Source organism: Microcaecilia unicolor, chromosome 1 (genome assembly GCF_901765095.1).
Source record: "Microcaecilia unicolor chromosome 1, aMicUni1.1, whole genome shotgun sequence".
Lineage (NCBI taxonomy): Eukaryota > Metazoa > Chordata > Amphibia > Gymnophiona > Siphonopidae > Microcaecilia > Microcaecilia unicolor.
This window is the reverse complement of record NC_044031.1, coordinates 80757644-80778037: the sequence shown is the minus strand read 5'-3', so window position 1 is coordinate 80778037 and position 20394 is coordinate 80757644. Positions and strand designations below refer to the sequence as shown.

The 20394-nt window shown below is 40.9% G+C and overlaps 1 protein-coding gene across 1 annotated transcript in view; it reads left to right on the top strand.

Annotated features, from left to right (window-relative positions):
- Positions 1–20394, top strand: part of NCAPG2 (non-SMC condensin II complex subunit G2) — a 285514-nt gene that overhangs the window by 139720 nt on the left and 125400 nt on the right. The window contains exons 13-14 of the mRNA XM_030198719.1: positions 2579–2731; positions 17068–17290. Of these exons, the coding sequence (XP_030054579.1) occupies positions 2579–2731; positions 17068–17290 (376 nt within the window). The remainder of the gene's footprint in view (positions 1–2578; positions 2732–17067; positions 17291–20394) is intronic.

Below are 20394 nucleotides of genomic sequence, written 5' to 3'. Positions count from 1 at the left end.
CTCTGATTGGCCTGGAGTTTGAAATTACCCAGCAGATGCTGGCTGTTGCTTCAGTCTTAGCTGGAGAAGAAAGAGAGACAGATCTCTTTGCTGAGGCTCAGTGAATTATATGTCCTGACCTTCCCAGGTACTATTTAGACAGTATATAGATGTTTAGTTAGTGTTATAATTGATCCATATTTCAGTTACCTGTTATTGTTTGCTGATTTGCACATTTTTTGTTCATTGTCCAATTTTTAAGACAATAATTAATTGTTTATTGCCTGTGCCTGTCTAGGCTGATAAAGAATCCTAGTGGTTTGTGAGTGCTTTCTGTGAACTGTGGGACCACTGGGAGTGTGGATCCAGTAACCTAGAAATCGCTGGGGATAATTGGAGAGAGGGAGACTCGCCCAGAGACAGTTGTGACCCAGTCAGTGGGAGGAGGGTGCTAGTGTAGAGCACAAGCGGCAGGTGCAGACAGACCTGAGCTGTGCTGGGGATTGACCCTCTGAGTGGCCATGGGATAACCCCAGGCGGGTGGCTAGGCGTTTTGTGACAACATTGATTCAGGAATAGTTGAAATGTTCACTTAGTCCATACCAGCAAGAGTTAGCAAGTGACAAAGTGCTGACATGTTTGCTTGATTAGAATACAAGGGTCCTCGTAGGCAGAATTAGAATTTATCTTACCATAGGATAATGATTGGACAGTGTCCTTTCCTCCATTGTACCCCTCTTCTAAATGCCTGAGTATGTAGGTCTGTATGCAGGTCTGTACTTAGTTGTAGGAGTCCTTGTGTCTTCCTCCTACTCAGTCTGGGTAGAGCTTGGATATATTCCACTCGCCTGGACTAGTCTAACATGGACAGTAAGGCAGGTTAAATTTGAACATATCTGTTAAATGTTCCTTAATTGAATTCTTCCTGATTAGTTCAGAACTCATCCTTGGAAATCAAGGTGATGAAGGGCTATAAGTCTGACAGATTCATAAGAACATAAGTGTTGCCATACTGGGACAGACCAAAGGTCCATCAAGCCCAGCATCCTGTTTCCAACAGTGGCCAATCTAGGTCACAAGTACCTGGCAATATCCCAAAATAGTACAATACATTTTATGCTGCTTATCCTAGAAATAAGCAGTGGATTTTCCCAAGTCCACTTTAGTAGTGACTTATGGATTTTCTTATAGGAAGATATCCAAATCTTTTTTTAAATCCCGCTAAGCTAACTGCTTTTACCACATTCTCTGGCAATGAATTCCAGAGTTTAATTACGTGTTGAGTGAAGAAATATTTTCTCTGATTCGTTTTAAATTTACTGCTTTGTAGCTTCATTGCATGCCCCCTAGTCCTAATATTTTTGGAAAGAGTAAACAAGTGATTCTTTTCTACATGTTCCACTCCACTAATTATTTTATAGACCTCTATCATATCTCCCCTCAGCCATCTTTTCTGCAAGCAGAAGAGCCCTACCCGCTTCAGCCTTTCCTCATAGGGAACTCGTCCCATCCTCTTTATCATTTTCGGCACCTTTTCTAATTCCACTATATCTTTTTTGAGATGCGGTGACCAGAATTGCATACAGTATTCAAGGTGTGGTTTCACCATGGAGTGCTAAAAAGGGTACTGAGGAGCTGAAGGCAGTACCATCTCCATTTTAAGGGGAGTGGTGTTCAGCTCTGAGGTGTTCTTCTCTGGCTCCATATACTGGCAGTGGATATAACGCATTTGAACTGCTCTGGCAGGAGCTGAGGAAAGGAACTTTAACAATTAAGTCTAAATTTTACCTTCAAGCCTGTAGTTATAACTGTGTAACCTATGCAGCTAAACGTTAGAATGAAGGAACCCGAGGTCTGAAGATACTATTTCTCATTAGTAGTTTGCTACAGTGAAATGTTACATCAGCTTCCTAAGATACTCCTTTTAAGCTACAATTCTGAAATTGTACCACTAGAGATTGCTAATACATGGGTCTGAGATATAGTACTCATATGGTTAGATTATTTCCAATACTGAAAGTAATGATTTAAAGCTTGATGAAGTTAAAATATGATCTTTTTATTAAAAGTTTTTAAATCTTAAAAAAGAATTTGAAAGTTAAAATGGCCAACTTATTTTTTTGGTTGTGTGAAGGTACAATGCTTTTTTGGCTTTATTTTTATTTTTAAGTGGGTGCGAATAAATAGATGACAACTATGTATAGTGTGTTCATAAAATATATTCATTAGGATTTTGTCTTAATTCATGGGTGAGAATTTTTGATTTTTAAATTAAAAATGTCAAATTTGCTAGACACCTAAGAGGTGTTCAATTTGTTAGGGAAAATAACTACTGCATTGATTGTGGTAGAGCCAAGTGTATGACCCAGCAGATGATGTTTTGTACATATTTTAATAATTTTAGATTTGTTTGTTTTTATGTAATATTTTGTTTTTGCTTTGCATAATAACAGTGAGTCTAATTTTTTTAAGGCTTAAAAAATATATACTATTTTATGTCTGCTAGAAAAAATAGTTTGGCACATGTAATTTAGATAGTCTATATGCAGTATGTTTTATAAGCCTATTTAATAAGCCTATTTATTTTCTTCTTTTGCAGTGTCTACCTATACTTTTAGACAATAGGCTAAGCCACCCATTACTAGAACAACTCCTTCCGTTGCTAAAATGCAGTCTTCATGACAATTCAGAGAAAGTACGAGTGGCGTTTGTTGATATGCTGCTGAAAATAAAAGCCGTCAAGGCTGCTAAGGTGGGATAAATAGAATTTGCTAGAAAGTATTCTCATATATAAATAGAGCATGACAATTTAATCTGAATCAAATGTATGAACAATGCATGAACAAGAGGGAGCCAAATATAGCAAGCAAGGGAATCAATAAATGTTGCATTTTAATTTGCCCAAATAGGCAATTAAAACAAAATATTCTGCTGAATCACTATATCACAATGTGTTATCTTAGGATATGCAATTAATCTTTACGAATATCTCTTTGATTTAGTATTTTAATTTGTGACACTTCTGTGTTCTAATTGTTCCTATTGGTTAGCAAAGATTTATATTTCAAGAAATTCTAGCAGATCATGTTGATAGTATAAAGTTTGTTTTGAAGCTGCTGCAAAACCATAGCTGTTTTCTGTGTTTAAGCCTTTTGGAAAGGCAGTCTGCAGTATACCTTCAAATTTGCTGTTCTGGGCTCTGATTGGCCCAGGAGCTCAATTTCATTTGGAATGTACTGACTTTTTTTTTTTTTTACTTTCCATTTTGCTCACACCTTTTTTAGTAGTAGCTCAAGGTGAGTTACATTCAGATACACTGAATATTTCTCTGTCCCAGGAGGGCTTTCAATCTTTGTTTGTACCTGAGGCAATGGAGGGTTAAGTGACTTGCCCAAGATCACAAGGAGCAGCAGTGGGATTTGAACTGGTCACCTCTGAATTGCAAGACTGGTGCTCTAACCACTAGGCCACTCCTGCACGCTTAGCCAGGAAGAAAAGAGAACAGTATCTCTTTGCTGAGGCTCTGTGAATAGTTATATGTCCTGATCTTTCCAGGTACTTTTTAGAAAGTAAACAAATGTTTAGTTAGTGTTATAATTGATCTATATTTCAGTTGCCTTTTATTGTTTTGCTGATTGCACCTTTTCTGTTCATTGTTGTAATTTTTCAGACTATAAACATTTTTCAGTTTGTAGACTCTGCTGTCTGGACTGATAAAAAATTCTGGTGGTTTGTGTGTTTGGTCTGTGAGTGCTTTCTGGGAACTATGGGACCACTGGGAGCTTGGCCCTAGTAACCTAGAAATCACTGGGGGATAATTTGAGAGCGGGAGACTCGCCAAAAGGCTAGTTCTACACTAGCACCCTCCTCCCACTGACTGGGTCACAAGAGGCGGTTGTGACCCAGTCAGTGGGAGGAGGGTGCTAGTGTAGAATGCAAGCGGCAGGTGCAGGCAGGCCTGAGCTGTGCTGGGGATAGACCCTCTAAGTGGCTGCGGGGTAACCCCAGGCAGGTGGCTAGGTGTTTCCTGAAAGTCCCGGTCCCCCCCCCCCCCCCCCCCTCCTCGCCTGGAATCTGCTTTAAATTGTAGTCGCTGTTCAAGATCTCATGCTTTTGTTCCTCCAGGAAGAGAATCTAGAACATTAGACTCTTTTGGCAGAAAAACTTTTCAGGCTTCAATGCTGACCAATTGCATCTAGGATTATTAACTTTATTCCAGGCTCTTCAGGTCTTCCAGAAATGTGGCAGTGCAGTTAATTACTAGGGTATCAAAATCAGCACATATCTCACCTGTTTTAAAACATTTGCACTGGTTGCCTGTTTTGTATCATGTTTTTCATCCGCGAGACTATGCTAATGTTCCTGTATATTTTATGAATGTTTTGAAATGGTATCATCCTAATTGTTCCTTGTAATCTGAAAGATTGCAGCAGCTATGCTTACTGTCTCCCATGGATTATCATTATGCTGACAGTAGAGCATGTGGTTTCTCAATTGCCAAAACTATTCAGTGAGATGACCTTCCAGCCCATTTGAGATTGTGGTAATCTCCTCTAGCAATTCAAAAGTCTTCTGAAGACCCATGTATTTTAAAAGTCTTACTTGGAGGATTGAAATATTTTTCAATATTTAAATGACTGTGTGAGAATTATTTTATGCTGTAGAAATTTGTTCTGTTATTTGTTTTGTTGTTTAACAGATTTTTTTTTGTATGTTTTAATTGTTACCTGCTTTGGGATAAGGTGGGATATAAATATGAAATAAATAATTCCCACAATTTACTTAAGATCTCTAATACAGAGTGCTCTATCTTTTGTGGACCCCCCCCCCCCAAGAATGCTGAAGAATTCCTTAAGCTTCACAGGAAACTTCTTAATTGTCGTAAATATCTGGCAAGGCAAGCCTTTGATGTCACTTTACGCGTTTCTCCCTTAGCAGTAGCTATGCGACGTCTCTCCTGGCTCAGAGTCTCCGACCTCAAATCTGCTGTCCAAGAGTGTCTAGCAGATGTCCCTTGTCATGGAGAAAACTTGTTTGACAACAAAGTCGAGGAAGTGGCTGACCTAATTAAAAAAAACAAAAAACCTTACAGATACTATAAAGACTCTATGCATGCCACAAGCTTCTGCCTCTTCTTCTAGAATGTTTGCAGGAGGATATCAATGCTCCAATTACTATATGTCTAAGCATCTATACTCTTACTCCTCCTCCACCTCAAAGGACTATGTTCCAACACTTGCGTCCAAGGCAGCAGCGGGGTCAGAAATTCCAGACACCCTCTAGTCTAAACAGCTTTTGACTCCTTCCTAGAGAGCACTGTCACCACAGTTGCTTGTGCCAAGGATCTACTAGAAGGAGAGAGTCTCATTCTCTTTCAACAGAGGTGGCCTTTTGTGACCGTTGAGTGCTGCATACCATTTAGATGGTTTTGTTTTGCATTGGCAAAGAGGATCTCCCAACCATCCACCAAGAGAGTCTTGTTTCAACTCCCTCCAAATAAAACAACTTCAAGAGGAGCTTTCGACCCTCCTCCGGCAGAATGCAATAGAACTAGTTTCTCCGGCAGACAAGGGTTGAGGGTTCTATTCCAGATATTTCCTCATACCATTAAAGATGGGGGGCAGTACGTCCATTTCTCGAAGTGTGAGACTTAATTTTGCATGGTATCCCTGAGGTCACTATTCCCTATGATACAACTCAATGATTGGCTTTACTCTCTAGTTCTCAAGGAGACATGCATGCACATACCTATTCTCCCTGCACACAGAAAGCTCCTCCGTTTTTGCTGTGGAACTCTGCATTGTCAATATAAGGTCTTATGTTTGGCTTGGCTTCAGCTCCTCAAGTCTTCTCAAAGTGTTTGTTAGTAGTAGCTGCAACACTTTGCACAAGGAACATCCATGTCTTCCCCTATCTGGATGACTGGTTAATCAAGGTCCTGGGAGTCAGCACACACTTCCATTTTATCCACTATAAAGCTCCTAGATGTCCTTGGATTTGTAATCAATTACCCAAAATCACATTTTCAACCAGTTCAGAACTTAGAGTTCATTGTAGCTCTTCTGGACACTACTCGGGGCCAAGCCTTCCTCATTCAACATACTGACGCTTGCCACTCAGATGTTCAAATCACCCAAGTATCTGCTTGACAGATGCTCTGTCTACTCAGTCACATGGCTTCAACATTCCATGTAATACCATTGGCTTGTCTCCACTTCCGAATTCCTCAGTGGTCCGCAGGATTGCTCTCAGCTCACATTTGACTCACTCCTCAGCTCCGTCACTCTATACAGTGGTGAATGGTGTCCCAGAATCTAGCCCGGGGTCATCCGTTACAACCTCCTCAACATCACAAAATCCTAACCATGGATGTTTCCATGTTAGGCTGGAGTTCTCACCCCAACAATCTCTACACATAAGGTTCTTGGTCCCCATGGGAGAAACAATATCATATCAATCTTCTCAAATTGCAGGCAATCTGGAATGCTCTCAAGACTTTTCAAGACTGCATTCTCAATCAGGTAATACCCATTTGCACAGACAATCAGGTTGCATTGTATTACCTGAGTAAACAATGGGGACAGGCCATACAGATGGACTTAGGCAGCTTCTTGAAATATCTCTCTAAGAACTGTTTACCTAGCTGGCAAACAGAATGTTGTGGCAGACAATTTGAGTCTTTCTGCCTCATGAATAGTCCCTCAGTAGTACCTCTGTAGTTTATCAAATCTTCCAGCAGTGGGAGATCCCAGTGATAGATGCTTCTCCTCAGAACAACAAGCTTCCCCGCTTTTGTTCCAGAATGTGCTCTCAACCATACAACCCCAGATACCTTCTTGCTCCACTGGGGATCAGACCACCTAAACGCTTTCCCCCCACTACCTCTCACCGGGAAAACTCTTCTCAGACTACATTAAGACCAAGGGACCATGATTCTAATAGCTCCCTACTGGCCACATCAAATCTGGTCCCCTCTTCTAGAGTTCTCGTCCATAGAACCACTGAAGTTAGATTCTTTTCCAGCACTAATCACACAGAATGAGGGTTCTCTCCTTCATCGAGACCTTTGCTATCTATCCCTGATGACTTGGTTCCTGACAACATAGACATACATTCCTTAAACCTTCCTCACGCAGTCTGTAGAGTACTGCTAGCTTTTGGGAAATCTTCCACATGACAATGTTATCATTTAAAGTGGAAATGATTTTTCTATCTGGTATGCAGCCAGAGCGCTGGATGCTGCTACAAGCTCTGTGCCTTTCCTTATGTAGTACCTCCTCCATCTTTCGGAATTTGGCCTCAAAACTAACTTGATAATAAGCATAGTAACATAGTAGATGACGGCAGAAAAAGACCTGCACGGTCCATCCAGTCTGCCCAACAAGATAAACTCATATGTGCTACTTTTTGTGCATACCTTACCTTGATTTGTACCTGTCCTTTTCAGGGCACAGACCGTATAAGTCTGCCAGCACTATCCCCGCCTCCCACCACCGGTTCTGGCACAGACCGTATAAGTCTGCCCAGCACTATCCTCGCCTCCCAACCACCAGACCCGCCTCCCACCACCGGCTCTGGCACAGACCGTATAAGTCTGCCCAGCACCATCCCAACCACCGGTCCCGCCTCCCACCACCGGCTCTGGTTTCTGTTCATCCCTTAGTAGTTTATTTACTACATTTGTATCCCGCCTTTATCCAAGGCAGGTAACAGTGTTCACATACATAGATTAAATGATCAACACATGCAGATGCGTGGTCTTAGACAAAAGTGGAAGAAGCTGGTAATAATAAGTACAAGATCAAGAAAGGAGTTAAATTTAGATTGAAAGGGGTTATGCAGAAAGATCTTCATGTGGTTGAGAAGGCTTTTACATACAGATGTGTTTTTAGTAATTGCTTGAATTGTCGGGCGTGTTCGCATGCTATCAGGTATCGTGTTCCACAGTGCTGGGGCGGTGAAGGAGATGGCTCGTAGTTTTGTCTCAACATAGTTATATGATTTCGTGGAAGGTAAACTTAGCTGATTGGATGTCTTGGATCTTAGCGTTTGGTTCAGTTGGTATAATGGCAGGGCATTTCAGAAGTAGACTGGAACTGTGCCAAATATCCGTTGGGAATGATATGTTCAGACTTTGAGATTTCCGTGATCAATCGTGCAGCTGCGTTTTGGATAACCTGTAGAGCTTCTTTTTTTTTTTTTATTTGTACCCCGCGCTTTCCCAATCATGGCAGGCTCAATGCGGCTTAGGTACTTATTTGTACCTGGGGCAATGGAGGGTTAAGTGACTTGGCCAGAGTCACAAGGAGCTGCCTGTGCCTGCAGTGGGAATCGAACCCAGTTCCCCAGGACCAAAGTCCACCACTCTAACCAGTAGGCCACTCCTCCACTCCACTTGTGTTTGGGAAGCTGGTATGCCTAGAAATAACAAGTTGCAGTAATCAATTTTTGTCAGTACCAAACTCTGGACAATCGTTCGAAAGTCAAATTGTGTTATTGCACCTTTTAACTTGTTTAACATGCATAGTTGAAAGAAAGACATCGAGATCACATGGTCTATGTGTTTTTGCATTGTCAAATTGGTGTCTAGGAGGACTCCCAGATTATAGATAAAGGGTTTCATGGATATTTTCTCACTTTGATATTCAAACATTGTTGGTGGAGATGGGCAGTGTTTCTGCAGACTTACAGTATTTCTGTCTTTGCAACATTTAATGACATTTTTGTTTGTTTCATCCAGCTAACAATTCTATCAAAGATGATTTTCATTCGTAGCAGTAGATCGTGGTCATTATTTTTAACCGGGATCAGGAATTGTATGTCATCTGCGTATATTCTGTTCAATATATGTAATTCTTGTAGGACATTTTCCAGAGACACCATAAAAAAGTTAAACAGTACTGTCAATAGGTCTGACCCTTGTAGTACACCACTCGTGATTGGAAAGCTGTTGGAAACAGAGTCCTGCACTCTCAAATGAAATATTCTTTTCTGAAAGTACAAGAGAAACCGGCATAGGACTTGACCCCTAATGCCGAAGACTGATAGCATGTTGATTAGTAGCTGATGGTCAATGGTGTTGAATGCTGATGCAATGTCGAGTGCGACAGTGCAGAAATTCATGTTCTGGTCCATTCCGATCCTTAGTTCATCTAGCATTGATAGCAGTAAGAATTCAGCGCTGTGGTTGGGTCTGAAGTCATACTGAAAGTCATTTAGCAGGTGATTTTCTTCAATAAACTCCATTAGCTTGTGTAACACTGCTTTCTCAATGACGTTTGCCAAGAATGGGAGCACAGATATTGGTCTGTAATTATTCATTATTTTTGGGTCAAGTGCTGGCTTCACAGTTGCCTCTTTAAGGTTGTATATTAGCGTGCCTTCCTGTAGCGATTTGTTCACTAGATTTATCAGGATTGGGACAATTATCTCTGGCAGTGACCTGAATATTATTGAGGAGCAGGGATCTGCCTGGGCTCCGGTTGGTGGTAGGCTCTTCACCAATTCTTCTATCATGCTCTTATGCACTGTTTTGAATGAAATCCAGTCTTGAGCCCCTGATTCTTGTTTTGCTCTTGGTGTGGGTATAACTAAGTTTCCCGATTTTTATGCTTGATATCTCAATATCAAGTTTCTGATGTAACCAATTTGCATAATCGTGAGGATTAATATTCTGCATTAGCTCATCTTTCCTTACCTCGATTTAAGTAGTTCACTGTATTAAATAGTTCCCTTGGTTTGTTTAGGGATTCTTGGATTTTGTCTTTGAAGTATGTATTGTTTGCTTCCTCCCATAAACACATGTATTCTGCCATTTTTGTCCTGTATGTCTCTCGGTTCCCCTTGATTTTTGTTTTCTTCCAAATTCTGTCTGCAGTTCACAAGTCTTTCTTTATCTGTTTCAGTGCTGGTGTAACCCATCAGTGTGTCTCTCCTGAATTTTTTTTATCTTTACCGTCTTTTTTGTTACTATCTGATCTAAGGTGTCCATAAATGATTTTGTCCAGTGTTTGATCATACAGTTTTGACTCTTTTCTAAGTCCACTGTTAGTTTATCTGCTAGGCAAGCCTTTAGATCATTAGTTAGATTCATGAAAAGTTTGTTTCACATCAAATCTCCCATGAGAGCTGTTAAGATGACATTAAGATCTTACGCCATCAGAAATGGTTTAATTCACTGGTTCCCAAATCTGGTACTGGAGGCACCCTAGCCAGTCAGGTTTTCATAGGAAGTCCTCCCAGCTTTTTCTATTCTTCAATCCTAACAGATAGGGATACCCATCACCAAACATAAAATATCTACTTGGCTGACTGACTATGAGGCATATTTTCAAAGCACTTAGCCTCCCAAAGTTCCATAGAAACCTATGGAACTTAGCCTCCCAAAGTGCTTTGAAAATATGCCTCATTATCACCTACACTATACTCCAGCTGGGCTTGACCCTTCATGGCTGAGCCACAGCTCACAATCTAAGAGCCATGGTGGCTTCAGTTGCCCATTTTCGCTCTGCCTCCATCAAAGAGATTTCCAAGGCGACAATGTGGTCTTTTAGCCACACCTTCAAAGCTCATTACTATCTGGAGCAGCATTCTAGGCGAACGAGTCAGTTTAGATAAGCAGTTCTGCAGAATCTTTACTACTTAAAAGTCAATTTTCCACCAGGCTCACTATCAACTAAGTTGCAGAATTCATTTAAGTTGTGAGCCTGATAACTAGTGAGTCCCATATGTGAGAATATGCCTGCTTGTCCTCAGAGACAGCTAAGTTACTTACCTGTATCAGGTGTTCTCTGAGGACAGCAGGCATATATTCTCACATCCCTTATGCTTTCCCTTGAATTTGTCTTCTTAGCTTTAGTACTGTACTTCTGGTCCCGTGCTCGAGCGTTGGGCAGGAAGGGACCCATGCATGCGCGGTGAGGGTATCACTTCAAAGATTTAAAGTGATTGTGCACTTGGGGTTGTCCACACTGGGCTCCGTGGATAACATCACCCATATGTGAGAATATATACTTGCTGTCCTCGGAGAACACCTGCTTCAGGTAAGTAACAGCTATTTGTTCAGCTGTTTAATGTTCTCACCTGACTAATAAAAGGCCTAACAAGTCACTAAAAGAGCAATTCACTAATCTGGGTGCAGTTCTATAAACTGGGCACTTACATTTATGCATGTGCTAGTGGAGTAAATGTACAGAATGCTGATAGTTATGCACACGTGCACATAAATGTGGAAATGTCATTCTGCTTAAACATTCTGTAAGTAGCCATGTAATTGTTAGAGGATATACACAGGGGAGGAGCATGGATGGGACATAGGCGTGTTCCCATTTGTGCAGGTAATTTACAGAATACTATGTTACACTTGTCTGTGATAACATCTAGGTGACTGCATTTATATCGCCTGTATGGCTGATGTAAATGCTGGCACCTATATGTTGGGTACACTGATAATGGGATCCACTTGTATTCTATAATGGAACCTGTGTGCCTACATTCCATAATAGAATAGGCTGCTACTTGTGCAGCCTTGGGCACCTAAATGGAGGCGCCTAGTTATAGAATTAACTCCTAAATATTTTGAGCCTTATCAACAGCTTAAAAACAAACAAAAATACTAATGGATCAATGAGAAGGAACTTTTGCACCTATTATGTTCACTTTGTATTGTCTTCTGTCTGTTAAAATTTGCAAATGTAGTGATACATTAACATTTGCAGAAAGATGTTCGTTTAACGTCACAAATGAAAATGTTGGAGAGCAAAAATATAAATAGAATCAAAATAATACTTTTTGCTCAAGGTGACAATGAAAGAATATTGCTAGATACCCCATACATACAAACAAATGAAACTCCAACTGCCTAGGAACCCTACATAGGTAGCATTCCAATGTTGGTGTACCATGTAGAGATTCTATCAGTTTATGCTCACTTTGGGCTTCAGTGAAACCTAGAGTTTGATCAAGGGTTCCTGAACCTTTGCACACAACTGTTTGTGTTTATTTGGTGGATTATCCATTTTGTGAGTGCTGGTCAATCATAACACATCTATATAAACTTAAACACGTTAAACTTGAAACTCTTAAAATAAAACATTTTATAATAAATTATAGTCCGTCCTCATTACCTGTAATGCTGGTGTATGCAGGTATATAGAAGACTAAACTTGAATTCATAAGTACATAAGTATTGCCACACTGGGACAGATCAAAGGTCCATCAAGCCTAGCATCCTGTTTCCAACAGTGGCCAATCCAGGTCACAAATACCTGGCAAGATCCTGAAAAATTCAATACGTTTTATGCTGCTTATCCCAGAAATAAGCAGTGAATTTTCCCCAAGTCAATTTAATAATGGTTATGGACTTTTCCTTTAGGAAGCCGTCCAAACCTTTTCTAAACCCCGCTAAGCTAACCGCCTTCACCACATTCTCTGGCAACGAATTCCAGAGTTTAATTACACGTTGAGTAAGAAATATTTTCTCAGATTCATTTTAAATTTACTACTTTGTAGCTTCATCACATGCCCCCTAGTCCTAGTATTTTTGGAAAGAGTAAACAAACGATTCACGTCTACCCGTTCCACTCCTCTCATTATTTTATAGAGTTCTATCATATCTCCCCTCAGCCGTCTTTTCTCCAAGCTGAAAAGCTGTAGATCCCTTTCTTGGTCGGTGACTCCTAACGTGGAAATTTGCATTACATAGCTATAGTTTGGGTTCCTCTTTCCCACATGCATCACTTTGCAATTGTTCACATAAAATGTCGTCTGCCATTTAGACACCCAGTCTCCCAGTCTTTGAATAACTTTGTGTCGTCAGCAAATTTAATTACCTCACTAGTTACTCCCAACTCTAGATCACTTATAAATATGTTAAAAAGCAGCAGTCCCAGCACAGACCCCCTGGAGAACCCCATTTAACTCTATTCTCTGTTTTCTATCCTTTAACCAGTTTTTAATCCACAATAGGACACTACCTCCTATACCATGACTCTCCAATTTCTTCTGGAGTCTTTCATGAGGTACTTTGTCAAACACCTTTTGAAAATGCAGATACACAATACCAACTGGCTTGCCTTTATCCACATGTTTGCTCACCCTGTCAAAGAAATGTAATAGATTGGTGAGGCAAGATTTCCCTTGACTAAATCCATGTTGGCTCTGTCTCATTAATCTGTGCTTTTGAATATGCTCTGTAATTTTGTTCTTTATAATCGTCTCTACCATTTTGCCTGGCACCGATGTCAGGCTCACCGGTCTATAATTTCTCAGATCCCCTCTGGAACCTTTTTTAAATATCAGTGTTACATGGGCTACCCTCCAATCTTCTGGTACCACACTCGATTTTAAAGATAAATTACATATTACTATCAATAGTTCCGCCAGTTCATTTTTCAATTCTATTAGTACTCTGGGATGAATACCATCCGGTCCAGGAGATTTGCTACTCTTCAATTTGTCAAATTGCCCCATTACATCCTCTAGATTTATAGAAATTTCATTAAGCTTCTCTGACTCATCAGCTTTGGATACCATTTCTGGCACCGGTATCTCTCCCAAATCTTCCTCATTGAAGACTGAAGCAAAGAATTCATTTAATCTCTCCGCTGCTTTGTCTTCCCTGATTGCCCCTTTTACCCCTTGGTCATCTAGAAGTCCAGCCAATTCTTTTGCCGGCTTTTTGCTTTTAATAAACCTAAAAAAAATTTTACTATGTGTTTTTGCCTCCAACACAATCTTTTTTTTCAAAGTCCCTCTTTGCCTTCCTTATCAGTGCTTTGCATTTGACTTGACATTCCTTATGCTGTTTCTTATTTTCAGTCGGTTCCTTGTTCCATTTTCTGAATAGCTTCCTTCACCTCACTTTTTAACTATGCCGGCTGTCATTTGATGTTCGTTCCTCCTTTTTTAATACACAGAATATATTTGGCCTGGACTTCCAGAATAGTATTTTTGAACAGCATCCACGTCTGATGTAAATTTTTGACCCTCGCAGCTGTTCCTCTAAGGATCATGCGCTCCACTAAGGACTAGGTCTAGAATTTTCCCTTCTCTTGTTGGCTGCTGTACTCCATAAAGCGTTCCTTGGTTTTGTCAAGAAAATTTACCTCCCTAGCATGCTCCCTAGCATGCTCTGATGCTAAATTTACCCAGTCAATATCGGGGTAATTGAAATCACCCATTATTATCATGTTGCCTAGTTTGTTAGCCTCCCTAATTTCTGATAACATTTCTACATCTGTCTGTTCATCTTGGCCAGGTGGACGGTAGTACACTCCTATCACTATCCTTTTCCCCTTTACACATGGAATTACAATCCATAGATTCCTAGTTGTGTTATGTTTCTTGCAGAATTTTCAATCTATTTGATTCAAGGCTCTCCTTAATATACAATTCTACCCCTCCACTAATTCGTTCCACCCTATCACTAAGATATAATTTGTACCCCGGTATGACGGTGTTCCACTGGTTATCCTCCTTCCACCAGGTCTCTGAGATGCCTATTATATCAAATATTTCATTTAGTGCAATATATTCTAACTCTCCCATCTTATTTCTTAGGCTTCTGGCATTCGCATATAAACATTTGAAGCTGTTTGTTATTCTTATTTACAACATGCTCAGTACTTGACAGTATTAATTTGCAATCTTTTGTCTGATTGTTATTTTTATTTAAGGACACCTGATCTTCTATGGTCTCTTTTGCAACCTCACTATCAGGATACCCTATCTTCCCTGTTTTGGTGATATCTTCAAAAGATTCCTTATTCCGAACCGTGCACTTTTGAGCGACTGTCGGCCTTCCCACGGTTTCTAGTTTAAAAGCTGCTCTATCTCCTTTTTAAACGCTGATGCCAGCAGCCTGGTCCCACCCTGGTTAAGGTGGAGCCTATCCTTTTGGAATAGGCTCCCCCTTCCCCAGAATGTTACCCAGTTCCTAACAAATGTAAACCCTCCTCCCTGCACCATTGTCTCGTCCACGCATTGAGACTCCGGAGCTCTGCCTGTCTCTTGGGCTCTTCTCGTGGAACATGTAGCACTTTAGAAAATGCTACCCTATATGTGCTGGATTTGAGCTTGGCATGTAAGATAACATCGCTTCTTCACTTTCACAACTTTATTGAACATGTAATAAGAGCTGGAAAATATTCTACTTACTGGATGATGAATTAAATCAAGAATAAGTCTTTAAGTAGGCAGGAGTTATGAGTCCTCAGTATGTTTACCAAACTGCTGGACCATGTCTGTTGAATTGCTGGGTAAAACAAAATTCCTTCTGGAGAGGCATGCAAGTGAATCTAAGCTATAGGGCCTTTCAGAGTTCAGGTCCACATAATGGAGATTCTGATTCACAGGAGAAAATTCCCATAATTTTCTAAATCACTTGCCCAATCAGAGTAAAGATATTGATGTCATTTCTGATTTGATCAGCAGGTGGCAGCAGAATGCATAAATATAATGTAGACAATTTCAGTTTACAGAGTAGCAATATAACTTACATTACAGTTACCACAAGATAAATAATGTATTAAATACAACACCAACAGAGCGAATAAAACACAAGTGCTATGGAAGGTTTTGAAGTAGGCAAGCTCTTATTCCTAATTCTATCAGGTATAAGCAATGTAAATTAAAAATCATAAAAGAAAGTAATCCGTATAAACAGTGGTTTTCTTAACTAGAAATATCTAAACTTGAAATAACCTTTTTCCAAATGCAATTCTTTGTAAAGGAATTCCAAAGAATTGGAATCCCTTCACCCCACCCACTATTTTTTTTTAAACTTGACCATGGATCACAATTCTAATGTGGCATAACCTTTAAAATATCCCTTATGTAGATGAAGCTCATAAATTTTGGATTAGGCAATGAAATCGTATCCTATATAATAATTTGCACCTCCATCTGGATGCCTGGATTCGTAACACACTTCCCATTGGTCCGCCCTGGCGATGATGACAGAGGGCGGAGCAGTGAGAGGGAAGGGAAGCCAGCACCAGCCAGCGGAGGTGAGTAGAGAATCGCCCCTCCCTCCGAGTTGCAGGCCCCCCTCTCCTCCTCCCCCTCTCCTCTGAGTTCCAGCCCCCTTACCTCGGGGTCCAGCATCTGCAGTGAAGACGAGTGGCGCTTCAGACTGCCTTCCCATGTGTCTCAGCTCTGCCTCTGGTCCCGCCCTCATTTCCTGTTTCTGGAAGGGCAGGACCAGAGGCAGAGCTGAGACACATGGGAAGGCATTCTGAAGTGCCGCTCGCCTTCACTGCTGATGCCAGATCCCGAGGTAAGAATTTTTAAATTACAGCTGGCACGCAGGAAGTTGAGGGGCTGCCGGAGGACAGGTCGTGCTTGCACTTGGAGGGGACAGAGAGAGAGGAAGGGAGGCTCAGGGGTCTGGAACTCGGAGGAGGGGGGGCGTGGAACTCGGAGGGTAGGGGAGGGAGGGGCGTCCTGAAACTCAAAGGGGGAGGGGGTTCTGGAACCGGGAGGGGGTCCTGGAACTCAAAGGGGAGGGGGGCAGGGGGTCCTGGAACTCAAAGGGGAGGGGTGCCTGGAACTTGGAGGAGAGGGAGGGAGGGAGGTAGGGGGGTATGGAATCTTGCTAGCACCCGTTTCATTTATTTCGGAAACGGGCCTCTTTTACTAGTACTGTCATAAATTGCTGAAAAATTAGGATGATATAGAAGGAGCCCTGCTGGAATTTTCTCTGGCCACAGTTGATGTGTGCTTGTTTCAATATAATAGGTAAACCCCATTCCAAGTTGACAATACTAATCATGTAACAAATCTCATCTACGGCTGGTGTTAAATATGCTGAGGCCCTGGACAGAATTTTGGGAGGGGGCCCTATAGCCCACCAGCAAATTGCATTTCCTTCAGCTTCGGACAGGCATATGCGGTTCCCTGTATCATGGCGCCCTAGACAAGTCACCCTTTTTGTACCCCCTTATTGCTGGCCCTAATCTCATTTTTGTTGTTCAGGATATTAAAAACTACTGTCCTTTATTATTATGATACGGATGACGTAAATATTATAAACTATAATGTAAATATTTTAAATCTAAAAGTAATTTCTCTTTTTACCTCATTTCACAGTTCTGGAAAATTTGCCCCATGGAGCATCTTTTGACTCGCCTGGAAGTTGATTCACGGCCTGTGGCCAGGCGAATAGTGAACCTTCTCTTTAATTCATTCTTTCCTGTTGGTCAACCAGAAGAAGTATGGTGTGAGCGTTGTGTCACGCTAATTCAGATGAATCCAATGGCAGCAAGGAAGTTTTTTCTGTATGCTTATGAGCACACTGCCCCTACCAACATAGGTAAAGTGCACTGGAAGAGGAATTGTGAGAAACTTATTTGACTTATTGGTCTGCTGCAGCAGCAGCATTTTTCATAGGAATTGAAATTAACATTAATTGGAATATTTTTAAAATCTTTTCTTTTAAAACTAGCATATTGGCAGGAAGATGTGTTTTATAGGCTACTGTTTAATACGAGTGCCACAAGTGTAATTATCTCCCAGCTGGTGAGAGGTTGTACATGTGCACTCGGTGCAAAGAGCTCTTATCTTTTAGTGAACAAGTATAATTTCTTCCGGTTAGAATAGCAGACTTTGAGGAGTTGAGGTAGTCAGGGGTATATAGAAGAGACCTATGGAAGAATAGTGGAGAAGCCCCACCTCCAGTCTGGCAGTCTCTGAACCGCCATGAAGGAGAAAGGTCACCTAAATGGAGAGCATCGCCTTGATGTGGCAGGAAGGAATCTGTAGCCCGGACCTACCCTCCAGGTAATATAATATCCTTTAACATTGAGGATGTGTCTCCAGGAACATCTGACTAGTAAGAAAGGGTTAGAGCAGCCATTGTAGTCGGAGATTACATTATTAGGCATGTGAATACCTGGGTGGCTGGTGGATGTGAGGCTTGCAAAGCAATTAGTTAATTTGTTATCAGTCCATGATCTCATACACAATCAAAATGGCAAACTGTTTAGATCCATAGTGCTGTATAGAAGGATCCATGTTACTCCATGTTCAGCTTAGTTTGTTTCTGTCCTCATGTACACAATATGATTCTTCAGGCTATGCCCTACACTCCACCTTTGATTTTCTTTGGGAGGTTTTTCCATTCGCTGCGAAAAGAATGCCAGATGGGAAGACCCATCTGTATTTGATCTCTTCCCTTAGAATCTGTCACTTTCTTTATTGCTCTCCACTTTTGTAAGGTAATGGAAGCTATATCTTTTTCTAGTTCTGTTGTTTGTCTATACCATTGGATTGCTCTCTTTTGGCTTTTTTCATCACTGCTGTCACTTTTGTATAGTAATTGAAGGTATGGCCCCTTAGCTGTTCTGGGGCTCAGGCTCTGATGACCTCTGTCTACCCAGACCTAGGACTCTACTACCTTCTCTCTCTCTATGCCAGCACTGCCTTGCATATTTTTTCCACCATAGTGATGCAGTCTTGATATGCTTCAATCTCCAGCAGTCCCACTATGCTGCTATTGTATTGCCTCAACCTATTTTCAAGGTCTTCAGCCTTGTTCATAATCTCTGTAATCGTTGCTCACAGTTCTATTGTCTGTTTCTGGGCTGCGTTTATTAACTTCTTGAGCTGGTCTCCCTTGAGTAGAGTTCCTCCAGCTTTGCTCCAAATTTTGCCACCTTTTTCCTAATGGCTGCTAATGCTTCTTTTAAACTTGTGTGACTGCATTTAAAATTTTATGTGGTTGTGCACTTGCTTACTTGAGCCACTTTGTAACATTGTATGTACTGCAACATCAATTTTATTTAATTAAAACAACTTATAGACTGCCTATCAACAATTCTAAGCAGTTAACTAGCATATAAGTAACATAATGCACATAAATTGAAATATACAAAAATAAGGAAAACATGAGGAAGGAACTATACAACATGAAGAAAAATCTGGGTAAAAACCACTGACAAACTTGATAAACATCATACAAACAAGTAAAACTTGCATCGTTAAAGAATTCACAAAACATTCAGTTACTGTCTTGAGGGCAGTGAGAAGCCATGGTCTTAAGTAAAGTTGTAGAAAGCCATCCTAAAGAAGAGGTTCTTTGAGCTGTTTATGAAATAAAGCTGGGTCAGCAACAAATTCCATAGGCCTGGGACCAGCAAGATGAAACATTGAAGACTGGTATTGATTCATTCTGAACTGCTGACAACTCAACTGATAACAAAGAGATCTAGAAGGGGTAGTAAGGTTTTAGCAATGATGCAACAGAGAAAGGAGTATCATCCTTGGAAGCCCTATATACAAGGGTCAAGATTTAGGGTTGTGTACATCAGAATACTAGGAGCCAGTGTAGATTAAACAGTATAGGTGAAATGTGTTTATGGCAGGGTTTCCCTGACAAAAGGCAAAACAAAAGCCTATTTGAAAGTGTGGAAGAATTTTGCAAAGAACTTTGTGGCCGTTTTCTAGTGGACTGCTCCTGAGGAAGAACCCTTTCGAAACAGAGACTCTGTCAAGCAGCCATTCTTTGAATTGTTTCAGATATGTTTTGGCCTTTTGAATTGTTATTAACCATAGCCAGTATCCTTTATGCTTTTGATATACCTCCGCAAGGTTTTACTTTTACTATGACTGTGTGACTGAAGATTGAACATTATTATATGGACACCTTTTTGTTGGTTTATGCAGGTTGGAGGGTTCAGGTTTTTTTTTGTTCTCATTCACTGGATTGTTAATAGCTATATTCTACTTCAGTTCACTTATTTTTCTATAGTAGGTTCTAAATTGTTTTGTATTTTTTACTCCCTCTTGTTTTGTATTTTTTGGTTTCTTCCTAACAAAAGGCAGGCAGCAGCGTTTTGTGCAACTTGCAGATCTGTAAAACAGTACTACTACTACTACTTTTTAGCATTTCTATAGCGCTACAAGGCGTACGCAGCGCTGCACAAACATAGACGAAAGACAGTCCCTGCTCAAAGAGCTTACAATCTAATAGACAAAAAAAAAATCAAATCAATTAATGTGTACAGGAAGGAGGAGAGGAGGGTAGGTGGAGGCGAGTGGTTACGAGTCAAAAGCAATGTTAAATAGGTGGGCTTTCAGTCTAGATTTAAAGGTGGCCAAGAATGGGGCAAGAGGTAGGGGCTCAGGAAGTTTATTCCAGGCGTAGGGTGCAGCGAGACAGAAGGCACGAAGTCTGGAGTTGGCAGTAGTGGAGAAGGGAACAGATAAGAAGGATTTATCCATGGAGCGGAGTGCACGGGAAGGAGTGTAGGGAAGGACGAGTGTGGAGAGATACTGGGGAGCAGCAGAGTGAGTACATTTATAGGTTAGTAGAAGAAGTTTGAACAGGATGCGAAAACGGATAGGGAGCCAGTGAAGTGACTTGAAGAGAGGGGTAGTATGAGTAAAGCGACCCTGGCGGAAGACGAGACGGGCAGC